The 20,875-nt window shown below is 44.7% G+C and overlaps 1 protein-coding gene across 2 annotated transcripts in view; it reads right to left on the bottom strand.

Annotated features, from left to right (window-relative positions):
- The window catches only part of SLCO5A1 (solute carrier organic anion transporter family member 5A1), a 251,060-nt gene that overhangs the window by 195,470 nt on the left and 34,715 nt on the right, over positions 1 to 20,875 (bottom strand). For both annotated transcript variants that reach the window (XM_063923884.1, XM_063923885.1), the window contains exon 2: positions 19,388 to 20,814. In XM_063923884.1, coding sequence (XP_063779954.1) covers positions 19,388 to 20,372 — 985 coding nt within the window. In that variant the 5' untranslated portion in view covers positions 20,373 to 20,814. The remainder of the gene's footprint in view (positions 1 to 19,387; positions 20,815 to 20,875) is intronic.

Here is a 20,875-nt window from a genome sequence, read left to right on the forward strand (position 1 = left end):
GGCCCAATGACAATACATACCAGGCTGGCTATGCCATTGTCACCCTCCCTGATACTGTGTTGGAAACCCTACCAATACCTTATCAGTCCGCGCAAGCTGCAGAACTCGTTGCACTCACTAGAGCATGTCCCTCCCTTGACAACGTCCATCTGCTCACTCAACTTCAAGCTGCTGCGACTAATGCTGATCTCTCCGACTGAACTTACCCAATTCTGCAGAAAAAATCCTAAATCAGGATTAATCTGCAAAGAGGGGAAACCCTGTGTGCCCCAGTCCAGTGCCCCTTTGCTCGTTGCCCAGTGCCGTGGTGTTGGTCACCGTGGTGAAGCCACAACACTCCTCCTACTAACCAATGATTTTTATGTTACTAATGCCAAATCACTTGTGGACCAGTATGTTAGCAGATGCATCACTTGCCTCAGGAACAACCCTAATAAAGCTAAACACCAGCATCTTGAATACCCCACAGAAAACTCTAGGATACTCACCCTTTGAAATACTAATGGGTAGACCCTTTTCCTACACCCTGGGCTAAGAAACCACTAGTAATACAGGAAGGAGATCTAGAACTCATCAGAGAAGAGTATGTCAGGTCCCTGATAACAAAACTGAATGAAATTGAACATGAGGTTGTTTGTAAAAACCCTTTGAATCCACAGGAACCTACACACCCCTTTAAAGTCAGAGACAGAGTCGTGGTGAAGGTGCTCCCCAGGAACAAGAGCCCAGGAGACTTCACCTATGGTCCAGAGACAGAGGTCGTAGCAGTTACCCGAACAGCAGTCCTGACAGAGGAAAGTCCTGCCTGGATCCATGCATCCCGAGTAAAAAAGGTTCCTAGACCAGACCTAGAGAGGGAAGCAAGTGATTCCAGTGAGGTACGAACCGGGGCAGACAGCCCTGACCTCCCACCTAGCGAAGAAAGAAGAACAGAAGAAGATGAGGAACCTGTCCCCTATCTTTATCCTGGGGACTACCTTGATAGCCCTACTGGCCCTCACTCACCACACAATATGTGAGGTTGATATTACACACACTAATGGGATCCCCACCTTGTGGTATAATTCCTCTAACACACACGTAGCCACATATATCCTTGACTATTTTATGTTATATACAACAAAGAAGGAAATCAGGAATGTCTGAGACAGTATATATTTGTGTTACTGACGAATGGTACTATGACATTAGATATTATGGATCTAATTGTAATTCCTGGGAATATGTGGGGTGGAATACAGGAGTAGATTGGAAATATGGCCCATCATTTGCAAAAAAAATAGATGGAGCAAATATGGAGTACCCCTACTTTCTAGACTATCCATTCATAAGATGGATGAAGGCCCAAATTCATACAGGTTTAGACTAAACATAGTGAACCCTAGCAGAAGCGACAATGAGACTTATGTACTTGGTATATGGTGGCTATTACTAACCCTACCTTTGAAGACACCCTAGCTATTGAAACTGGTTTCCCTGACATTAATTTTTGGTTGGAATGGATGAAGTATAGTGCTAACAAACACAATAAAAGCAACTGTTATGTCTGTGGCAAATCTAGGCCCCACCTAGGTACAGTGCCCCTTAATATACCCCTAGAACAGGAAAATTGTTTTTTCAGCCTTTTTAATGATCACCGATGACCCCACTCCTCCCTCTAATACTCCTGCTAATCGAAAGAAAAGAGCACTCCCAGGAGGTAGCTTTGACCCCCACGTATACATTGATGCTATAGGGGTCCCAAGAGGTGTTCCAAATGAGTTCAAAGCTAGAGATGAGGTGGCTGCGGGTTTTGAGTCATTATTTCCTATAGTAACTGTAAATAAAAACGTAGCCTGGATTAATTATATATATTATAATCAACAAAGATTTGTTAATGATACCAAAGATGCTCTTAAAGGTATAGCTGAACAGCTAGAAGCCACTTCCCAAATGACATTTCAAAATAGAATGGCCCTTGACATGATCCTAGCAGAAAAAGGCGGTACATGTGTTTACATTAGTAAGGTGGAAGGCTGTTGTACATATATTCCTGACAACACTGGTCCCAATGGTAAGGTTACTTTAGCCATAAACGAGTTAGAAACCTTATCCATAGAACTTAAGAAAAATTCAGGTATTGATAACCCATGGAGCCAATATTTTGGATGGTTTGAAAATTGGAAACAGGCTCTTGTGCAAATAAGCATATTCATACTTGTAACTTTAATTCTTGTAGGCATTATAGTTTATTGTGTAATCCCCTGTGGAAAGAAACTTACCTCCAAAGGCATTGATAAGGCCCTGATGTACTATGATATAACCACCAGTCCTGTCACCTCCTCTGATAGTAAGGGACCCGACGATTATGTCCAATATCTCAAGAACTGGAGGAACAAGAAAGGAGCCTCACTCAAGAATCATGTCATATAATAATCATGATTCTAAGAGGGGATTGAAGGGTTACCTCTTCTGTCTTGGTACATATTACTTTTTATATGATCAATTTCCTTATAATAAGTATAGTGTAAAAGTGAATATTTCTACCTCCCTAATGAAGGGTTAAACATGCTATATGAATTGTTATGTGTTTGAATAGACACGTACGCACTCTCTACAAGATGCCTTTGTCTGTTCATATAATATAAGGCTTGTGTGTGTCTTATCTTCAAGGACAATTACATACCAGATCAAAACTGTTACTTCTGTGTGTTACTAAAATATCCTGCATGTAATGTCGTATGCTACTTCTATTTATCCAATCATATGCTTGCACATATTGTATACACCCATGTTTCTTTTCTATATAGTACTCTGTAATTTATTAAATAAACAGTGTGAATTTTTACTGCTTGTGTTGTGCATGTAACTGATAGCGTAAAGGTTTACACTCCCAGACGTCTGAGAGGCCATCACATCGAGGGTTAAAGAATATAAGGGCAGATCCTTTCAGTCACCCATCTCACGAATCACACATTCGTCAGCTGCAGAGTGGTGGTGAGTGCATACCCTCCAACCGTACCTTTTTAATAGGTACAGTACCTTTTTTTTATGGTCTGTACCGATTTTTGGTTTTCCAAACTTCCATTAAAAATATTGGAAAAGGGACGTGGCCACGCCCCCTTTTCTGATTTGTACTGATTTTTATGTGTAAAATGTTGGAGGGTATGTGAGTGACAGGTGGCCTATCTCGGACTATTATTCATTATGATTCAAGACATGACATGTGGTGAACTGAATAGATGTGATTGTCACTGGCTGCACTGCACACAGTTGGGCTCTGGCAGCACTGCCTGGGACATGTTACAGACTTGCCTACCCTCCCGCATTCAGCGGGAGGCTCCCGGTTTTGACCTCAACCTCCCGCTGCCCCGCAAATGTGCCCGATTCTCCTGTTTTTTAAACTATTTTTTTGAGACTATGCGGACTGCGCATGCGCCAGTTGTGAAGTACCGTGGGCGGGGCCTGGATGTTGCTTAATTGCTGGCCACCGCAGGGTTATCGTGCACAGCTGCCAGGGAGGCTGTGTGCGCGGCGGCTGCAGAGTCCCCAGCAGTGGAGGCAGCGGAGACCCCAGCAGCGGCTGCTGCAGAGACCTCATCACCAGTGGCGGCAACAGCACAAAATGTGAGATAACCAAAAAAGCCAGCCTGCGTCTTGGATGGGGTCCATGTGGCTGGGGTGGGGAGAGCAGGGCAGGGCTGAAGAAAATTAACAAAGTGGGTACTGAGTGATGGGTGCTGAGTGATTACATGTTATTTCATGTAATCATGTTATTGCTGCTTGCAAGCCCAAGCTATCACTCATCCTAGGGGGAGCACTGACAGTATTATAGGAACAGGGACAGTGTTACAGGGATAGTGTCAGAGTTATAGGGATAGTGTCAGCGTTATAGAGTCAGAGTTATAGGGACTGGGTCAGAGTTACAGGGGGAGGGTCAGTGTTATAGTATAGGGTCAGTGGTATAGTATAGGGTCAGAGTTATAGGGTCAGGGACAGCGTTATAGGGCCAGGGTCAGCGTTATAAGAGTCAGAGTTACAGGGATAGGGTCAGTGTTTCAGGGATATGGTCAGCGTTACAGGGATAGGGTCAGCGTTATAGTATAGTATAGCGTCAGCGTTATAGGGATAGGGTCAGTGTTACAGGGATATGGTCAATGTTGTAGTATAGTATAGTGTCAGCGGTATAGGGATAGTGTCAGTGTTATAGGGATAGTGTCAGTGTTATAGGGATAGGGTCAGTGCTATAGGGATAGTGTCAGCGTTATAGGTATAGGGATAGTGTCAGCGTTATAGGGATAGAGTCAGTGTTATAGGGATAGGGTAAGTGTTATAGGGATAGTGTCGGAGTTATAGGGATAGTGTCAGAGTTATAGGGATAGGGTCAGCGTTATAGTATAGTATAGTGTCAGCGTTATAGGGATAGTGTCAGTGTTATAGAGTCAGAGTTATAGGGACTGGGTCAGAGTTACAGGAGGAGGGTCAGTGTTATACTATAGGGTCAGTGGTATAGTATAGGGTCAGAGTTATAGGGTCAGGGACATCGTTATAGAGTCAGAGTTACAGGGATAGGGTCAGTGTTTCAGGGATATGGTCAGCGTTACAGGGATAGGGTCAGCGTTATAGTATAGTATAGCGTCAGCGTTATAGGGATAGGGTCAGTGCTATAGGGATAGTGTCAGCGTTATAGGTACAGGGTCAGTGTTATAGGGATAGTGTCAGCGTTATAGGGATAGAGTCAGTGTTATAGGGATAGGGTCAGTGTTATAGGGATAGTGTCGGAGTTATAGGGATAGTGTCGGAGTTATAGGGATAGTGTCAGAGTTATAGGGATAGGGTTAGTGTTATAGGGATAGGGTCAGCGTTATAGTATAGTATAGTGTCAGCGTTATAGGGATCGTGTCAGCGTTATAGAGTCAGAGTTATAGGGACTGGGTCAGAGTTACAGGGGGAGGGTCAGTGTTATAGTATAGGGTCAGTGTTATAGTATAGGGTCAGAGTTATAGGGTCAGGGACAGCGTTATAGGGCCAGGGTCAGCGTTATAGAGTCAGAGTTATAGGGACAGGGTCAAAGTTATAGGGATAGTGTCAGCGTTATAGAGTCAGAGTTATAGGGACTGGGTCAGAGTTATAGGGATAGTGTCAGCATTATAGAGTCAGAGTTATAGGGACTGGGTCAGAGGTACAGGGGGAGGGTCAGTGTTATAGTATAGGGTCAGAGTTATAGGGTCAGGGACAGCGTTATAGGGCCAGGGTCAGCGTTATAGAGTCAGAGTTACAGGGACAGGGTCAGTGTTACAGGGATAAGGACAGGGTTACAGGGATAGGGACAGCGTTATAGGGCCAGGGTCAGTGTTATAGAGTCAGAGTTACAGGGACAGGGTCAGTGTTACAGGGATAGGGACAGCGTTATAGGGCCAGGGACAGCGTTATAGGGCCAGGGTCAGCGTTATAGAGTCAGAGTTACAGGGACAGGGTCAGTGTTACAGGGATAGGGACAGCGTTATAGGGCCAGGGTCAGCGTTACAAGGATATGGTCAGTGTTATAGTATAGTGTCAGCATTATAGGGATAGGGTTAACGATATAGGGATAAGGTCAGTGTTACAGGGATATGGTCAGTGTTACAGGGATAGGGTCAGCATTACAGTATAGTATAGCGTCAGCGTTATAGGGATAGGGTCAGTGTTACAGGGATATGGTCAATGTTGTAGTATAGTATAGGGTCAGCGTTATAGGGATAGGGTCAGCGTTATAGTATAGAATAGTGTCAGCGTTATAGGTACAGGGTCAGTGTTATAGGGATAGTGTCAGTGTTATAGGGACAGGGTCAGTGTTATAGGGATAGTGTCAGCGTTATAGGGATAGGGTCAGTGTTATAGGGATAGTGTCAGCGTTATAGGGATAGGGTCAGCGTTATAGGGATAGGGTTATAGTATAGAATAGTGTCAGCGTTATAGGTACAGGGTCAGTGTTATAGGGATAGTGTCAGTGTTATAGGTACAGGGTCAGTGTTATAGGGATAGTGTCAGTGTTATAGGTACAGGGTCAGTGTTATAGGGATAGTGTCAGCGTTATAGGGATAGGGTCAGTGTTATAGGGATAGTGTCAGCGTTATAGGGATAGGGTCAGTGTTATAGGGATAGTGTCAGCGTTATAGGGATAGGGTCAGTGTTATAGGGATAGGGTCAGCGTTATAGGGATAGGGTCAGTGTTATAGGGATAGTGTCAGCGTTATAGGGATAGGGTCAGTGTTATAGGGATAGTGTCAGCATTATAGGGATAGGGTCAGTGTTATAGGGATAGGGTCAGCGTTATAGGGATAGGGTCAGCGTTATAGTATAGAATACTGAATAGTGTCAGCGTTATAGGTACAGGGTCAGTGTTATAGGGATAGTGTCAGTGTTATAGGGACAGGGTCAGCGTTATAGGTACAGGGTCAGCGTTATAGGGATAGGGTCAGTGTTATAGGGATAGGGTCAGCGTTATAGTATAGTATAGTGTCAGCGTTATAGGGATAGTGTCAGCGTTATAGGGATAGTGTCAGCGGTATAGGGATAGTGTCAGTGTTATAGGGATAGGGTCAGCGTTATAGGGATAATGTCAGCGTTATAGGGATAATGTCAGCGTTATAGAGATAGTGTCAGCGTTATAGAGATAGTGTCAGCGTTATAGGGATAGTGTCAGCGTTATAGGGATAGGGTCAGCTTTATAGGGATAGGGTCAGTGTTATTGGGATAGTGAATAAATTATGAAAGCGCTGTCCAATAACAAAGAGTATTTATTAAACAATTAAGATCAACCATAAAATCACATTGAAAACCACATATACTCAATATTTATTTTACTTAACACTCTCTTTCAGAGATCATACAAGACAATAATAGCACTTCATGTAACAATTTCAGCTGTACGGTGTGGATACACTTGCAATATCAGCATACTATGTTGCAATTATTTAAACTGAATGTATCCACACCAATACAATTCTCCACAATATGCGTTAGGATAATTCTGCGGTCTCCTGTGACTAATGAATATTACATTTTAAATGATAGTTCCAATCAATTCCAGAGGATAGCAATATTGATATGCCCCAATCTTTGGGATATATTCTTGAATTTAGCTCCCCCTGCTGGAAGAGTTCTTATTACAGTCACTATATGAAAGTTCTGCACGCTTACCAGTCACAGTTGAAACTTGGATACGCTTACCGAATGACTAGCTCTTCTGCTTTGGAGAGGCAGGTCCAGTTCCAATTGATGGTACGGACGGCGTCCCCTTCGGAGGCAATCGGCTGGCGTGCCGTTCCTGGTCCTACTACTTTGTGCACTCCCCGGCTTCACTGCACTAGGGATGACTACAAGAGTAGCTGATTCGGCAATATGTAATTGGCGGCCGCGCCCTTAGCTGGGCGCTCGTCTCCGTCGCACAGATTTTCCGGTAGCTCTGGTGTGCAGGATTTTACAGACCACCTCCCTGTACTTATATTAACATAGGGACTGCAGGAGTAACTAGTTCAGCAATATGTTAATGCGGCCGTGCCTTTGGCTGGGCGCTCGTCTCCGTCGCACAGCGTCTATTCACTGGAGATAAGAGAGGGGGCATGCCAGCAGCTCACAGAGCGCTGGGCATGCACCCTCAGTGACGAAAATGGGGTGCGGATCACGTTTGCGGGTCCTCCCGCGAAGCCACGCCCCTTTAATAGGCCACACCCCTTTTCGCGAGCGCAGATGTCACTCTTTCAAAGGGACAAAAGTTGGGAGATATCTCCATCACTGGAGTGAGCGCCTAACAATGAAGGACACTCCCCATTGTGGCAATAGACACACCCATAGGTGGAGTTAGACACACCCTTTGGGTCGAGCATGACACAAAGCATTCTGCTTACACCTACAATCTCCCTGAAACTAGTTTTCAAAAGTAGGCAAGTATGACATGTTATTCATTATTTTTTTTTACCTCATTTGTGGTGGTAATGTTTACATAGTGGGTCATTCCGAGATGATCGCTCGCTAGAAGATTTTAGCAGCATTGCACACGCTAGGCCGCCGCCCTCTGGGAGTGTATCTTTGCTTAGCAGAATTGCGAACGAAAGATTAGCAGAATTGCAAATAGAAAATTCTTAGCAGTTTCTGAGTAGCTCGAGACTTACTCCTACACTGCGATCAGCTCAGCCCGTTTCGTTCCTGGTCTGACATCACAAACACGCCCTGCGTTCGGCCAGCCACTCCCCCGTTTCTCCAGACACTCCCGTGTTTTATGCTGGCACGCCTGCGTTTTTCCGCACACTCCCAGAAAACGGTCAGTTTCCGTCCAGAAACACCCACTTCCTGTCAATCACACTCTGATCACTTCAACAATGAAAATTCTTTGTTCGGACGTGAGTAAATCTACTAAGTTTTGTGCTAAAATACTTAGCGCATGCGCACTGCGTACCATGGAGGTCATTCCGAGTTGTTCGCTCGGTAAAAATCTTCGCATCGCAGCGATTTTCCGCTTAATGCGCATACGAAATGTCCGCACTGCGACTGCGCCAAGTAAATTTGCTATGCAGTTAGGATTTTTACTCACGGCTTTTTCATCGTTCTGGCGATCGTAATGTGATTGACAGGAAATGGGTGTTACTGGGCGGAAACAGGCCGTTTTATGGGCGTGTGGGAAAAAACGCTACCGTTTCCGGAAAAAACGCAGGAGTGGGCGGAGAAACGGAGGAGTGTCTGGGCGAACGCTGGGTGTGTTTGTGACGTCAAACCAGGAACGACAAGCACTGAAATGATCGCAGATGCCGAGTAAGGTTGAAGTTACTCAGAAACTGCTACGAGGTGTGTAATCGCAATATTGCTATTACTTCGTTCGCAATTTTAAGATGCTAAGATTCACTCCCAGTAGGCGGTGGCTTAGCATGAGCAAATTTGCTAAAATCCGCTTGCGAGCGAACAACTCGGAATGACCTCCCATGTGCATGCGCATTTTTGCCTTAATCGCTCCGTTGCGAAAATCAACGAACGATCAACTCGGAATGACCCCCATAATCCGTTCTGCTCTTTGTAATGAGCAAGAACTCTCCCACACAAATATAATACACTCCATATATATCTACCTATATCTCCTGCCTGTGTCCACCCCCTCTACACTACAGCCTACCCGGGCTCCCCGCAAAAGTCCTGCTTAGTGGGTTCTAAAAAAAAAAATTGTAGGGGGCATTCTCTATTGACAATGGCAGCTGTGGAACTAAGATGCCACCTCCACGCTCTCTGTCTCGCTGGCTCTGCTAAACAGTACTTGAATTTATGCTAATAAGTGCTACAGAAAGCAAATTTAGCCTATCCTACATTACATAAGGTGGATCATGGGCGGATCCAAATGACAGCGGGGCACCATGGAAGGGGCATGTACATTTGTGCGCGCCTTAGGCGCATGCGCTTCCAGATAATGGGTTTGGCCCTGCTACAAGGAGCGTGGCCTCACAAGACAGGGAGAAAGTGACTGGCAGTAGGTGACAGGAAGTGACTGACAGTGGGTGATAGGCAATGGGTTACAGGGAGAGTGACTGGCAGTGAGTGACAGGGAGAAGGTGACAGGGAGAGGGAGCCTGGCAGTGAGTGACAGGCAATGGTTGACTGGCAGTGGGTGACAGGGAGAGGATGCCAGGCAATGGATGACAGGGAGACTGGCAGTGGGTGCAGGGCCGAAACTAGGGTTTTCATCACACGGGCAAGGCAGTAATTTGCAGCTCCCCTTCCCCCCCCCCCCCCCCCCAAAAAAAAAAAAAGACAACAACCATAAAGCAAACAAACAAACCCTGTCAGACTAAAATAATCAGATTATCAAAACTTTTGGGGAGAAAAGGGGATACTATTGGACAATATTCCCCTATGTTCCCCAACTGCCCTAAGTATCACATACCCTCTAGCAGCGTGTTACACTACATGCCCCCATCTGTCCCCACACATTGCACTATATCACTGCACTACATTCCCATAACCACTGCACTACATCACTATACTACATCCCCTACACACTGAACTACATCACTACAATACAGCGTGTCCTCTCAATGGTTGGTGCAGGACAGGCAGGCGGAATCATAGCCTGCTTAAAAACACAGCACCAACAGCTCGCTTCTATAGCTTGCATGGTGCACCGCACGCTAGTCGCAGCACTGCATGGCAAAGAAGAGAGTTTAAGATAGTAGCCAGCATAGAAGAGATCCCAGGTACTGGAGCTCATCTGCACAGCGTCGGAGCCAGCTGTGGGCAGACAGGTGGGTCAGGGACACTGCCCCGGGAGCCATCTCCTGTCTCACTGGAGCAGCACAGCACTGCTGGTAAAAAAAAAAAAAAACCCTGTTTCTCTGTAACTCCACAGGGTGGCCCTTGATATGCCGGCTGTCGGGATCCCGGCGCTCAGCATACTGGCACCGGAATCCCGACAGTCGGCATACCAACAACTATTTTCCCTACACGACACGTCCACGACACCCCTGGAGGGAGTATAAATAGCGTGGCGAGCGCAGCGAGGGGCTCTTTTGTGCTCACCCCACTGCCGGTATACCGGCGCCGGTATACTGGGCGCTGGGATCACGAGCGTCAGCATACCGTAGTAGACCCACTCCTCGGTGCCTCCTCAAATCCTGCACCCGGGGCGCATGCCCTCTTCCCTAGTTGCGGCCCTGGTGGATGACAGGGAGAGAGTGACATATTAGTCAGTGTGATGCGGGCCGCTTTGACACATATAAAAGAGGAGAGGGAAAGGGGCACAATTAAGAAAAAAAGTTTTAATTTTTTTATACAAAAAAAGGCTGTCATCATTATGCAATGATATAACACACACCATACACACACACACACACACACACACACACACACAACACACACATCAGGACATCAATGGCAGCTCCCTCTGGCCGGAGTTCTATTATGCACAATGATAGGAGGTTGGGGAGAACAGTGGATAATTCTCCCCCAGCACTGTGTGCATTCCCGCCAACTCCAGTAATGCTCCCCATTCACCAGCGTGACAAGTCCACGGAATCGGGAGTGGTTCTGTGCACACAACAGCACCTCGCCAGATTAGCAGTATGGTGGCAGCAGGCAGACCCCGGATCCCCTAGGACTACTGCCCTAGACCCGCCGATTCTGTAAGGTACAGCTAGCAGCAGAGCTGATGCTGCTCACCGATTAAAAAGAAAAAAGTGCCACAAATGATGGGGGGAAGGTGATTGGGAAGGGTGTTGTTGGACACGGGTCCACATTTCACTGCAATTTCCCCCGGATACACCACTGAGGTGGATCCTATGATCATGTCTTGACCATGATGACAGAGTATACCCAATGTACAAATGAAAAAACAGCATAATGCTCAAGTTATTGAACTATGGAATTTACCCAGGACATGGGTGTAGTATGAGTGGCTGGCGGCCGGGATCCCGGGGGCCAGCATACCCGCGCCGGGATCCCTACCACGACATGCCGACAGCTGGGCAAGCGCTAATGAGCCCATTGCGGGCTCGCTGCGCTTGCCATGCTGTGCTCGCCACACTGTGGGCACGGTGGCGCGCTATGCGCACCACGCTAATTATTCTCCCTCCAGGGGGGTCGTGGACCCCCAAGGGGGAGAATATGTGTCGGTATGCCAGCGGACGGGATCCCGGCCGGTGGTATACTGCAGACCACCCCAGGACATAATGTATGTCTTTTTCCACATCCAAATACAAAGAATAACTGTAAAACATCCGCCAGCATGTGAAACCAGTTCTAATGATTAACTTCTCACTTCTTTTTCACCTCTGTTCACCACTAAGGGGTTGATTCATGAAGTGGTGAAAAAAGTGGAGATGTAAGCCAGTGAAGTTGCCCATGGCAACCAATCAGCTTTGAAGTAACATTTATCAAGTGCATTCTATAAGAGTATAGGTAGCAGCTGATTGGTTGCCATGGCCAACTTTGCCACTGGCTCACTTCTCCACTCTTTTCACTGTTTCATGAATCTACCCCTAAGTCACACTTGCTGACTATTAGACTGTCCCACACGGATTAGGAGCATTATAAAACTGGGAGGTGGGGCCAAAGTAACGCGATTCTGTGCGATTGCTGCCTTGCTCAGGAAATGGGCAATGCCAGGCAGGACTTTGGAAGACTTGGATACCTGGGAGGCTCTCGGATGTTCTGGGAGAATACACAAGTATGCACTAAGTTATAACAAATGAGTGAATGAACATCTGTAAGAGTTGTGTGTTGAGTGGGAAAAGATTTGGGGAATGATTGAGCGTTACATACAATTCCATCTACATACAGAACTCACAATTTAGAACACTTCACACAGCTACTTCTACTCTAGCTGGATTACATGAAGTATGCAAAGGTCTCTCACTTTAACATCTGCAGTATAGTCAATGTTCTTACCAAATTTTATTTTTCTAATATACAATATATAACTCATCTCTAAGTACAGCTGCAAAATGAAAGGAAATAAAGTATTTTCCCTTTCCTGCATTTCGCCCCCACATAGCGGCATAAACACATTCTGTAACAAAACAATCCTTACAAATAAATCACAGACCTCTTATATTAGCAATAACCATAACGGATATAAAAACTATCTGGTCACATGGTCAACAGCAACCGTGTCTACATTCATAGTGTCATCACAACAATGTGGCGGGTAGAAAGTCAACATGGTTCAGCATGTTGCAGGCATCATGTTGACATTCTCATAATGTCAACATGTTCACAGTGTCGATGAGTGAAATGGTGACTTTCTGAGGACAACAATGGTTAGAGTTAGGCTCCATGTGAAGGGAAGGGTTTGTGTGGAGGTTTGGGTTAGGCTTCGTTTGTAGAGTTAGGGGTAGGTTCTGCGGGAGGGTTAGGGTTAGGCTCAGGGAGGTAGGAGGTTAGGGTTAGGCACTAGGGGGAGGGTTAGGGAACAGGGTTAGAGAGAGTGGGGAAAATACTCCCCAAAACACTGCTAATACATCACTACCAAAAATGCTCCTCACGTGAGGAGCTGCTGGTGCTACCACGGGAAGGCAAGACATCACTAGACCACCAGAGACGGTTTGTCGATCGTTCCTCATATTGACGTATCATCCGTGTAGACATAATGAATGTCAACATGGTCACTGTCGACATGCCAAGCATGTCGATAGTTCAACCATGTTGACATTCTCATGTCAACCTGATGACTGTCAACAAGATAACTGTCAAAGTGAAATAAGCAGTATGCTGCAGGACTGCCCCTTGAACCACAGCCTACACTGTAAGACTAGCGGGTGGTAGTGTTCACTCCAGCACCCTGCATCTAATCAGTGAGGAGAGCATTTTTTCATTTTTAAGGGTAAAACTGTATATGTGATGTATCATACTACAGCTACAGTAGCTGTAGCAATACACTGAGTGTAAAATGTTGCTCTTCAAAATTAAAATATGCCCTCTCCACTGATTAGGTGCCGGGTGCTAGAGTGAACACTAGGTGGGGTGATAACCAGAAACATTGCTACATTGTAAGGTTGTAAACATAAAGCTTCATCATTGCTCTGTGAGGTGATAATCATAAAGCTGCATCTATGCAATGTGAGGTGATAAGCAGAAAGCTGCATCACTGCTCTGTGGGGTCATAAGCAGAAAGCAGCCTCACGGCTCTTTGGGGTGATAAGCAGAAAGCTGCATCATCGCAATGTGGGGCAATAAGCAGAAAGCAGCCTCACGGCTCTGTGGGGTGATAAGCAGAAAGCTGCATCACTGCAATGTGGGGTGATAAGCAGAAAGCTCCATCACTGCTCTGTGGGGTGATAAACATAAAGCTGCATCACTGCTCTGTGGGGTGATAAGCAGAAAGCTGCATCACTGCTCTGTGGGGTCATAAGCAGAAAGCAGCCCAACGCCTCTATGGGGTGAGAATCATCACTGCGCTTTGCAGTGAGAAGCACCGCTGCTCTGTGGGGTGAGAAACAGAAAGCTGCATCACTGCTCTTTAGAGTGGGACACATTATGATGAATCACTGTATTTTTATTATCACTCTATCCATTTATACATTTGTTTTTTGTATTCATTTTTGCCAATGAGATATAATCCCTGCAGCCACAAGACATGACCTTCCTGCTATTTTGTCTTTTAAGCCAGGATCTATTGAATTAGTGATCAATATTTTAAGAGATAATGTGTTGTAACAAATGGATGTCAAGGAAGAGCATAAGAAATCTGATATTGTACTTGTACATCCTAGTGCCAAAAATAAAAATAACTGGCACAGGGTATGTGATTCGTACAAGATATACCACTGGAAGAGTGCTTGCAAATTTAGTATTGTCATGTATTATATATAGTAGGAAATCTAAATATTATTATTATTATTATCATCATTATTATTATTATTATTATTGTTATTAATTTTGGTAGTGCAAGGGGCAACAAACTCACCTTTGCCATTACCACATGTATGATAAAGTTAACATTAAAAGTTTAAGAGAATCGGGATAGTCGGTGGAAACCCTTCAATTTGCTGCATCTAAGGGTTACACAACCAATTTGATATATAAAAAGAATTACTGTGGACAGAAAGTCCCCTAACCCTTTGTAGAACAGAGGTGATTTACAAGCTTGTGGGCCTGATTCTGAGGTGGAAGTAAAGCAAAAAAGAGCAATTAAATGGGCACACCATGTTGCAGTGCAAGGGGTGCAAATACATTCATTTTTTGTATGCACGGTAAACACGTATCCGATAACATGGTTGACAGTTACCATGACACCACAATGTCTACATTAGATTGTCGACGGGCATAATGTTGACATCATCTGAATGTACATATCTCATGTCAACATAACAACATGTCTATTTTTAGATGTCGACACTCCAGTGAAATCACTTCCCATGCTATTGCACTGTTCAGCTTGTTCAGATTGTAATCTTGCAAGCAGGGCCCTCTAACCGCTTTGTCTTAGGGCCCGATTTAGCATGGAACGCAGGTGCGATTGCGTTCGCATGCTGGGGCCTTTTGGAGTGTGCACACGTGCAGAAGCCACACTGCGCGTGTGCACACTGTGAAATGCAATGGAAGGCGTTCGCGGGGCAGGAGGGGGATTGACAGGCAGAGGCATTTGCGGGGCGGGAGGGGCAGGAGGGGCTTTGATGTAGCAGGCGTGTGGGGACCTTTGTGGGACGGGCCGCGGTGGCTGCATGACGCAACAGCTGCTACCCAAAACATGGCCTGTCTTTGCATCTAGGCTGTGTAGGCAGAGGGTTACCCTAAACATGGGAAAGCATCACCGCCGTGCAATGCTTTCGCATGTGTGCAGGGTGTCAGGGCCCAGCATGCGGGGCGTACATGCCCTGTACCGTTCGTCCCCCTACACGTCAGAGTAATTTAAAATGTAAGCGGTCACGAGCAGGGCCCTCTTCCCTCGTGCTTATCCTTTTCTTACTTTAATAATTTTCAACTGTGCCAAATCCCGTGGTCTTCTGCCACCTGATACTTATTCCAGTGTCATCTGCTGATGTTACTATGTTTATTTACCCTGTACTTGTCCTATACTGTCATCAACTGTAAGTCACTGCTTTCCTGTTTTGATTATTTGTTTATGTACTCTATAATTCCGCGCTGCGGAACCCTAGTGGCGCCACATAAATAAAGGATAATAATAATAATAATATCACCATGGGTAGCGAGCTGAAATTATGTCAGCGAGCCCGTCTTCAGAAACAACCGAATAGCTGGTGCGCACAGGTGCGGTACATGAGGGGAACAATTGAATACCACCCAAAGTGTATTTATCTTGCTATCTAGCCACTCTGAAGTGAAGTTAACCGTATGTCAAAAAAACTGAAGGTTTTTTTTTTTGTACACCATGGGGATAATTTGGAGTCGGACACAGCGGCAATATTTTTTGTATGCGCGTGCATCTGAGTCACACCACACGTGCATCTGAGTCACACCACGCGTGCATCTCGAGGTGGTAGTAAATAGACCCCAGAGTCACAGTACAGATTTGGATGCACGGTATCAGAGATGTGTGGACAGCGTTCCTGGACAGTGACTTCCTGGTGACAGGGGGGTGGCTAAGCAGAGAGCTGTTGCGTCTTGTGGGAGAGCCGCAGGCGTCACCAAAAGTGGCTGGGTCCAGAGATGCTAACCCGCTCACATAGGAGGTCATACTCACAGATTAACTGCACATGCCATAGGAGACGCATCAATTGGCAGTACAGCATCAACAGACACTGACAGTGGGCATCTCAGTCCTTGCACATTCGGACGCATGGATATACCCCCACGAAGGACTTTGTAGCGGCATTAGCCACATCTGCGCCTGACTCAGAATCAGCCCCCATAGTCCATATGTTTTTTTTACACTAATATGCCATGAAGGTATCTTATTTTATAGACTAACCACCTGAAATAGGTTATAAAAAGTATAACCTAGCCTGATGGCAAATAGCCCATCAGTTCCTGGTGGCTAGTATAGAAAACAGAACACTATCTGGTGCCAATCAAAACAATATTTTTGATTGGCACCAGATAGTGTTCTGTTTTCTATACTAGCCACCAGGAACTGATGGGCTATTTGCCATCAGGCTAGGTTATACTTTTTATACCAGTTTTGTATTCTGAATAATCCATGTTTAATTGGATAGCCTCATGATAATAATCTGCTTTGTCTTCGGGTCAGCAGAATGGGTCCTGCTTTATATCAAGGCCACTAGAATCACACTGTATTTTAAACATTAGCCCCCAGAATGAGCGTGTATCTGTTGGACGGCCCTGCCCAAATAGAGTTTACAATCTAAAAGGCATATGGAACAACTGATATAGATGTTAGTGAAATAACATTTGTAAATTGATAACTATAATATACTGGACAGGGCATATTTTTTTGAATACAGCTGGGTGTAATATGCTATGTTACTATAATGTTCAGCACATATACTGTATGTGCCCTTTTACGGTCGCTTTAATATACAAAAATACCATTGCCGTTCATTTACATAGACACTCCGCAAAGAAACAATCTTCTGTTTTTATCCATTATTATGCGGAAAGTTTCCTTACAAATTAGATAAAATGTTCCCGGTTTCTTCCCCCCCCCCACCCCCACAAAAAATGGGTAAATTGAATTAAACGGTATCTCACTGAGACACTTCACATCGAAGCTCCTATAGGATCTAGCCCTTAACCCTTTAGGATCCCAGTCTATTTAAATTGACTTTATTTAAAAAATATTATTATTATTATTATTATTAATAATAATAATAATATTAATCATTCATTTAATAATATTTTAATGTAATAATAATGTAATCATTAAATTACAATTTAATAAAAAATGATTACATCATTTAAAAATATATATATATTTTTGGGTAGTTACTTGGGGCCTCATTCATCTACTTTGCCAGTGTCATCACTGGGACACACCAAAAACATGCAATGGATCATTAAGGGTTAACTGAATCACCCTTATATATTCTCTAGATTTCCTCCCAGAATCACAAGTGAAATTTGTGAATCTTTTAGAATATACTCTAAGTTAAAAACAGGTCTGAAAGCAGGGTTGGGGCTGGGAGACCAGCGCTGAGGATCCTGGCAGTCAGCATACTGACCCTGGTATCCTGGCAGCAGAATGCCGGCAGGGGGGCGCTGCGCTCGCCACACAGCATGTTCTATTCCCACTCTATGGGTGTCATGGACACCCACGAGTGGGAATAGTGACTGTGGGTCGTTATTCTGTGTGCTGGCATTTTGATTGTTCGGAATCCCGGCGTCAGCATGGTGACCACCGGGATCCCGAGCGCCAGTCACAAGACCGTATCCCTGAAAGCATGCTTACAAACCAACTGATGTAAACTATAAGGTGCATTGTATAAAAAAATTATTTATCTTTGAACTTAGGGAGTAATTCAGCTTCAGTTATAGTTTTGCGAAAAATCGCAAAACTACAACTCTTTTCTATAACATGTGGTGGGCAGCTCAGCACAGGGCAGTGCCACCCCGCATGCCGAGTGTCCCCCCCTACCTCTGTGCAAACATGCAAGCTCATCGCTGCTTGCATGATTAAGGTAGCCCCCTGCCTTTGCAGCCTAGCTGCGTAAGCATTCGGAGGGCCGCCATCTTTTGAATCACAGCGGCTGCGTGTGACATCATCCAGCCATCGCAGCCCGCCCCTCCAATGGTCCAGACACGCCTCCATTGTCCAGACCCCTCCTCTAAAACAGAGTATCAACGACCCATTCCCGGGTCTTAGACGGACCTTGCACATGCTCGTACCATGAGTCTGAACCTTAACGTTGCTGCAGATATCAATCAACTATTATCATTCTAAAATATGAAGTAACATATAAAAGACATCTTAGTGATGAAAACAGTATAATCTATATATTTAATGAGCTAAGCTATTTTTTTGTGAGAGCTACTACTCTGAAATGCCAACACTGATTTTGATGGTTCAGGTGTCATTCGATAAGGTGTGTGATAAGGTGTCATACTTTTGTTACGTGGTCAGGTTGTGGAGGAATAAAGCATCAAAGTCGTGTTTAATTCCCATAGAAAAAGCATTGCGTGGGGGGGGGGGCGCTTTTTCCCTTTGGGCTGTAAATTGCAGCGAAGCCTTTGTCAATTGTTTTTGCCCTACATTCAGTTCATATAATTCTAACACTTTCGGTATACAGTAAACTGTCGGGATACAGTAACTTTAGATGAACGCATTGTAGAACACAATAAAAACAAATTGATTTCAACAACGCGGTTTACTAGTTAACATTATAATTAACAATAAATAAGGTATCAGACAACATTGAGCATTAATATTATTATTATTACTACATTTTATTTATAAGGCGCCACAAGTGTTTTGCAGCGCTGTACATACAAGCATTAGATTGTAACCAGAATAATGATATAAGGTACATTTAATACGGGATGTAGTCATGTTACCGACCCCGGCATCCCAACCACCACACATCCCGACAGTCGGCATGCCGACTAACAGGGACTATTCCTATTTGTAGGTGTCCACGACAGCCATAGAGTGGGAATAGAACCTGTGCGAGCGCATTGAGCCACCGAGCCCGCAAGGGGCTTCATTGCGCCCGCTCCCCTGCCGGCAAACTGACAGCCGGGTTCCCTGCGTCAGGATGCTGACCGTCGGGATCCCAACAGTGTGTAACGCAATCCCAACCCTTTAATACATGATTTTGTAATGCACATAATAAAATATATGCTCTTTCTATTTGAAGATAACACCAGCTTGTTTAACACTTTCCAGGTATAGCGGGACCCTTTCATTTACCAGATATTACACAATTTTTCCCATGTCTACAGTTCCGCCTAAAAGCTTTTATGAGCATTAAGTGTAATCTTAATAAATACAAAATATCAACACAAACCAAATAACTTTATGCTGCAAGCCACTTACCTAGGTAGAGGGAAGCATTGTCCTTCTTGACATTGTCATCTAAGTAAGTTGGACCCAGAGTGTATATGGGTGTGGATCCCATGCCAATGAGAATCTGAGCACAGATGAACAAAGCTACATAGAGGGAATGGTCTTTCCCACTGGAGTCTCTAGGGCACATTGATGACTCTAAGGGATCTTTGGCAGTAGAGTTGCCATTCATGCACAACCCTTCGTTTGAAATGGAAGAGTTCAGCTCCTGGATTTGATATGGCGGAGAAATGAAATGAGGTAAAGAGAACAAAGCAGCTCCCACGGCAATAAACAACCCGCCTATTGCAAGCCAACGTGGTCTACGTCCTCGTCCACCAAAGTAACTGATGAAAACCACTACTAAGAGGCTACCAATGTCGAAACAGCTCACCAGAAGACCAGACTCTGAGCTCTTTAGGCTAAACCTCCGCTCAATAGTGGTAATGACACTGCTTAAATAACCAGACACCATTAATGACTGGATGAAAGTCAAAAAGCACATGCAGACAAGGAAACACCGTGAATCTGTTAATGCAATGCCAAGACATCGACTGCTTTTTATTGTAGAAAGTGTCACTGATTGAGAAATGCCTTTTTTACTGTTTATGCTGCTATTGATTTCTACTCTCTCTGTGTTTCCTGCAATTTGAAAACTGGACGCTGCAAAAGGAAAGACTGCCCTAGTGGAAGGTCCGCAACTTTGAGAAGACAGGTTCCGGTGATGGCCAATTTTCAAGCCTGATTCTCTTTGATGACTATGCAAAAAACTTCTTGCTCCAATGACTGCTGTTTGAGATGTATCCACTACTTCTGGCTGGAATTCTTGACCGTTTGCCTTACAACAACCATTTAAGACGGGCAAACTTAGCGACCTGTCATTTTTTTCCATGAGCTCTCTTTGCCCTTCCTGATGACTGGCCTCACAGTGATAAGTGACACTGAACAACTGCAGATCGGGGTCTTCTAAAGCCATGGTCAAAAAATGTCCCTTGCTAAAATGAATAAAATATCAAACTATATAAAAATCTACCAGACATAACCGATTCCATTTCAAATGACTTTCCATTTTGGCAGGTTTGTATCTGTCTATAGAAAATCAGAGATTCTGCAACAAGTTGCTACTATCCGTAAATGTATAACTATGAACTTAATAGTCTTTACAATAAATGTCTCCTCTGCTAACAGAAAAACAGCCAAGCAGCTGTTCCTGTACTGATTCCCTGTAAACTGTTCCATCCGGATAAGATGTTGATCAACAAAGAAGAGGCATTAGAAAAGAGGAGGCCTCAGCATGTGATACAGTACACTGCCATTGTGCAATCTCCATCATCTTTCACAGCCCTGGTTCCACCACAGACAGCAGTTCTTTCGTCCCCATTGTCTCCAGTAAAGTCTCCACCGGCAATTATGCTGATCTGTAATGTAGAGAGAGAAAAGAAGGTCAGCAGACTGCTTCTGTCAGCAAAGCACGGTAGT

This window comes from Pseudophryne corroboree, chromosome 5 (genome assembly GCF_028390025.1).
Source record: "Pseudophryne corroboree isolate aPseCor3 chromosome 5, aPseCor3.hap2, whole genome shotgun sequence".
NCBI classification, from domain to species: Eukaryota; Metazoa; Chordata; class Amphibia; order Anura; family Myobatrachidae; genus Pseudophryne; species Pseudophryne corroboree.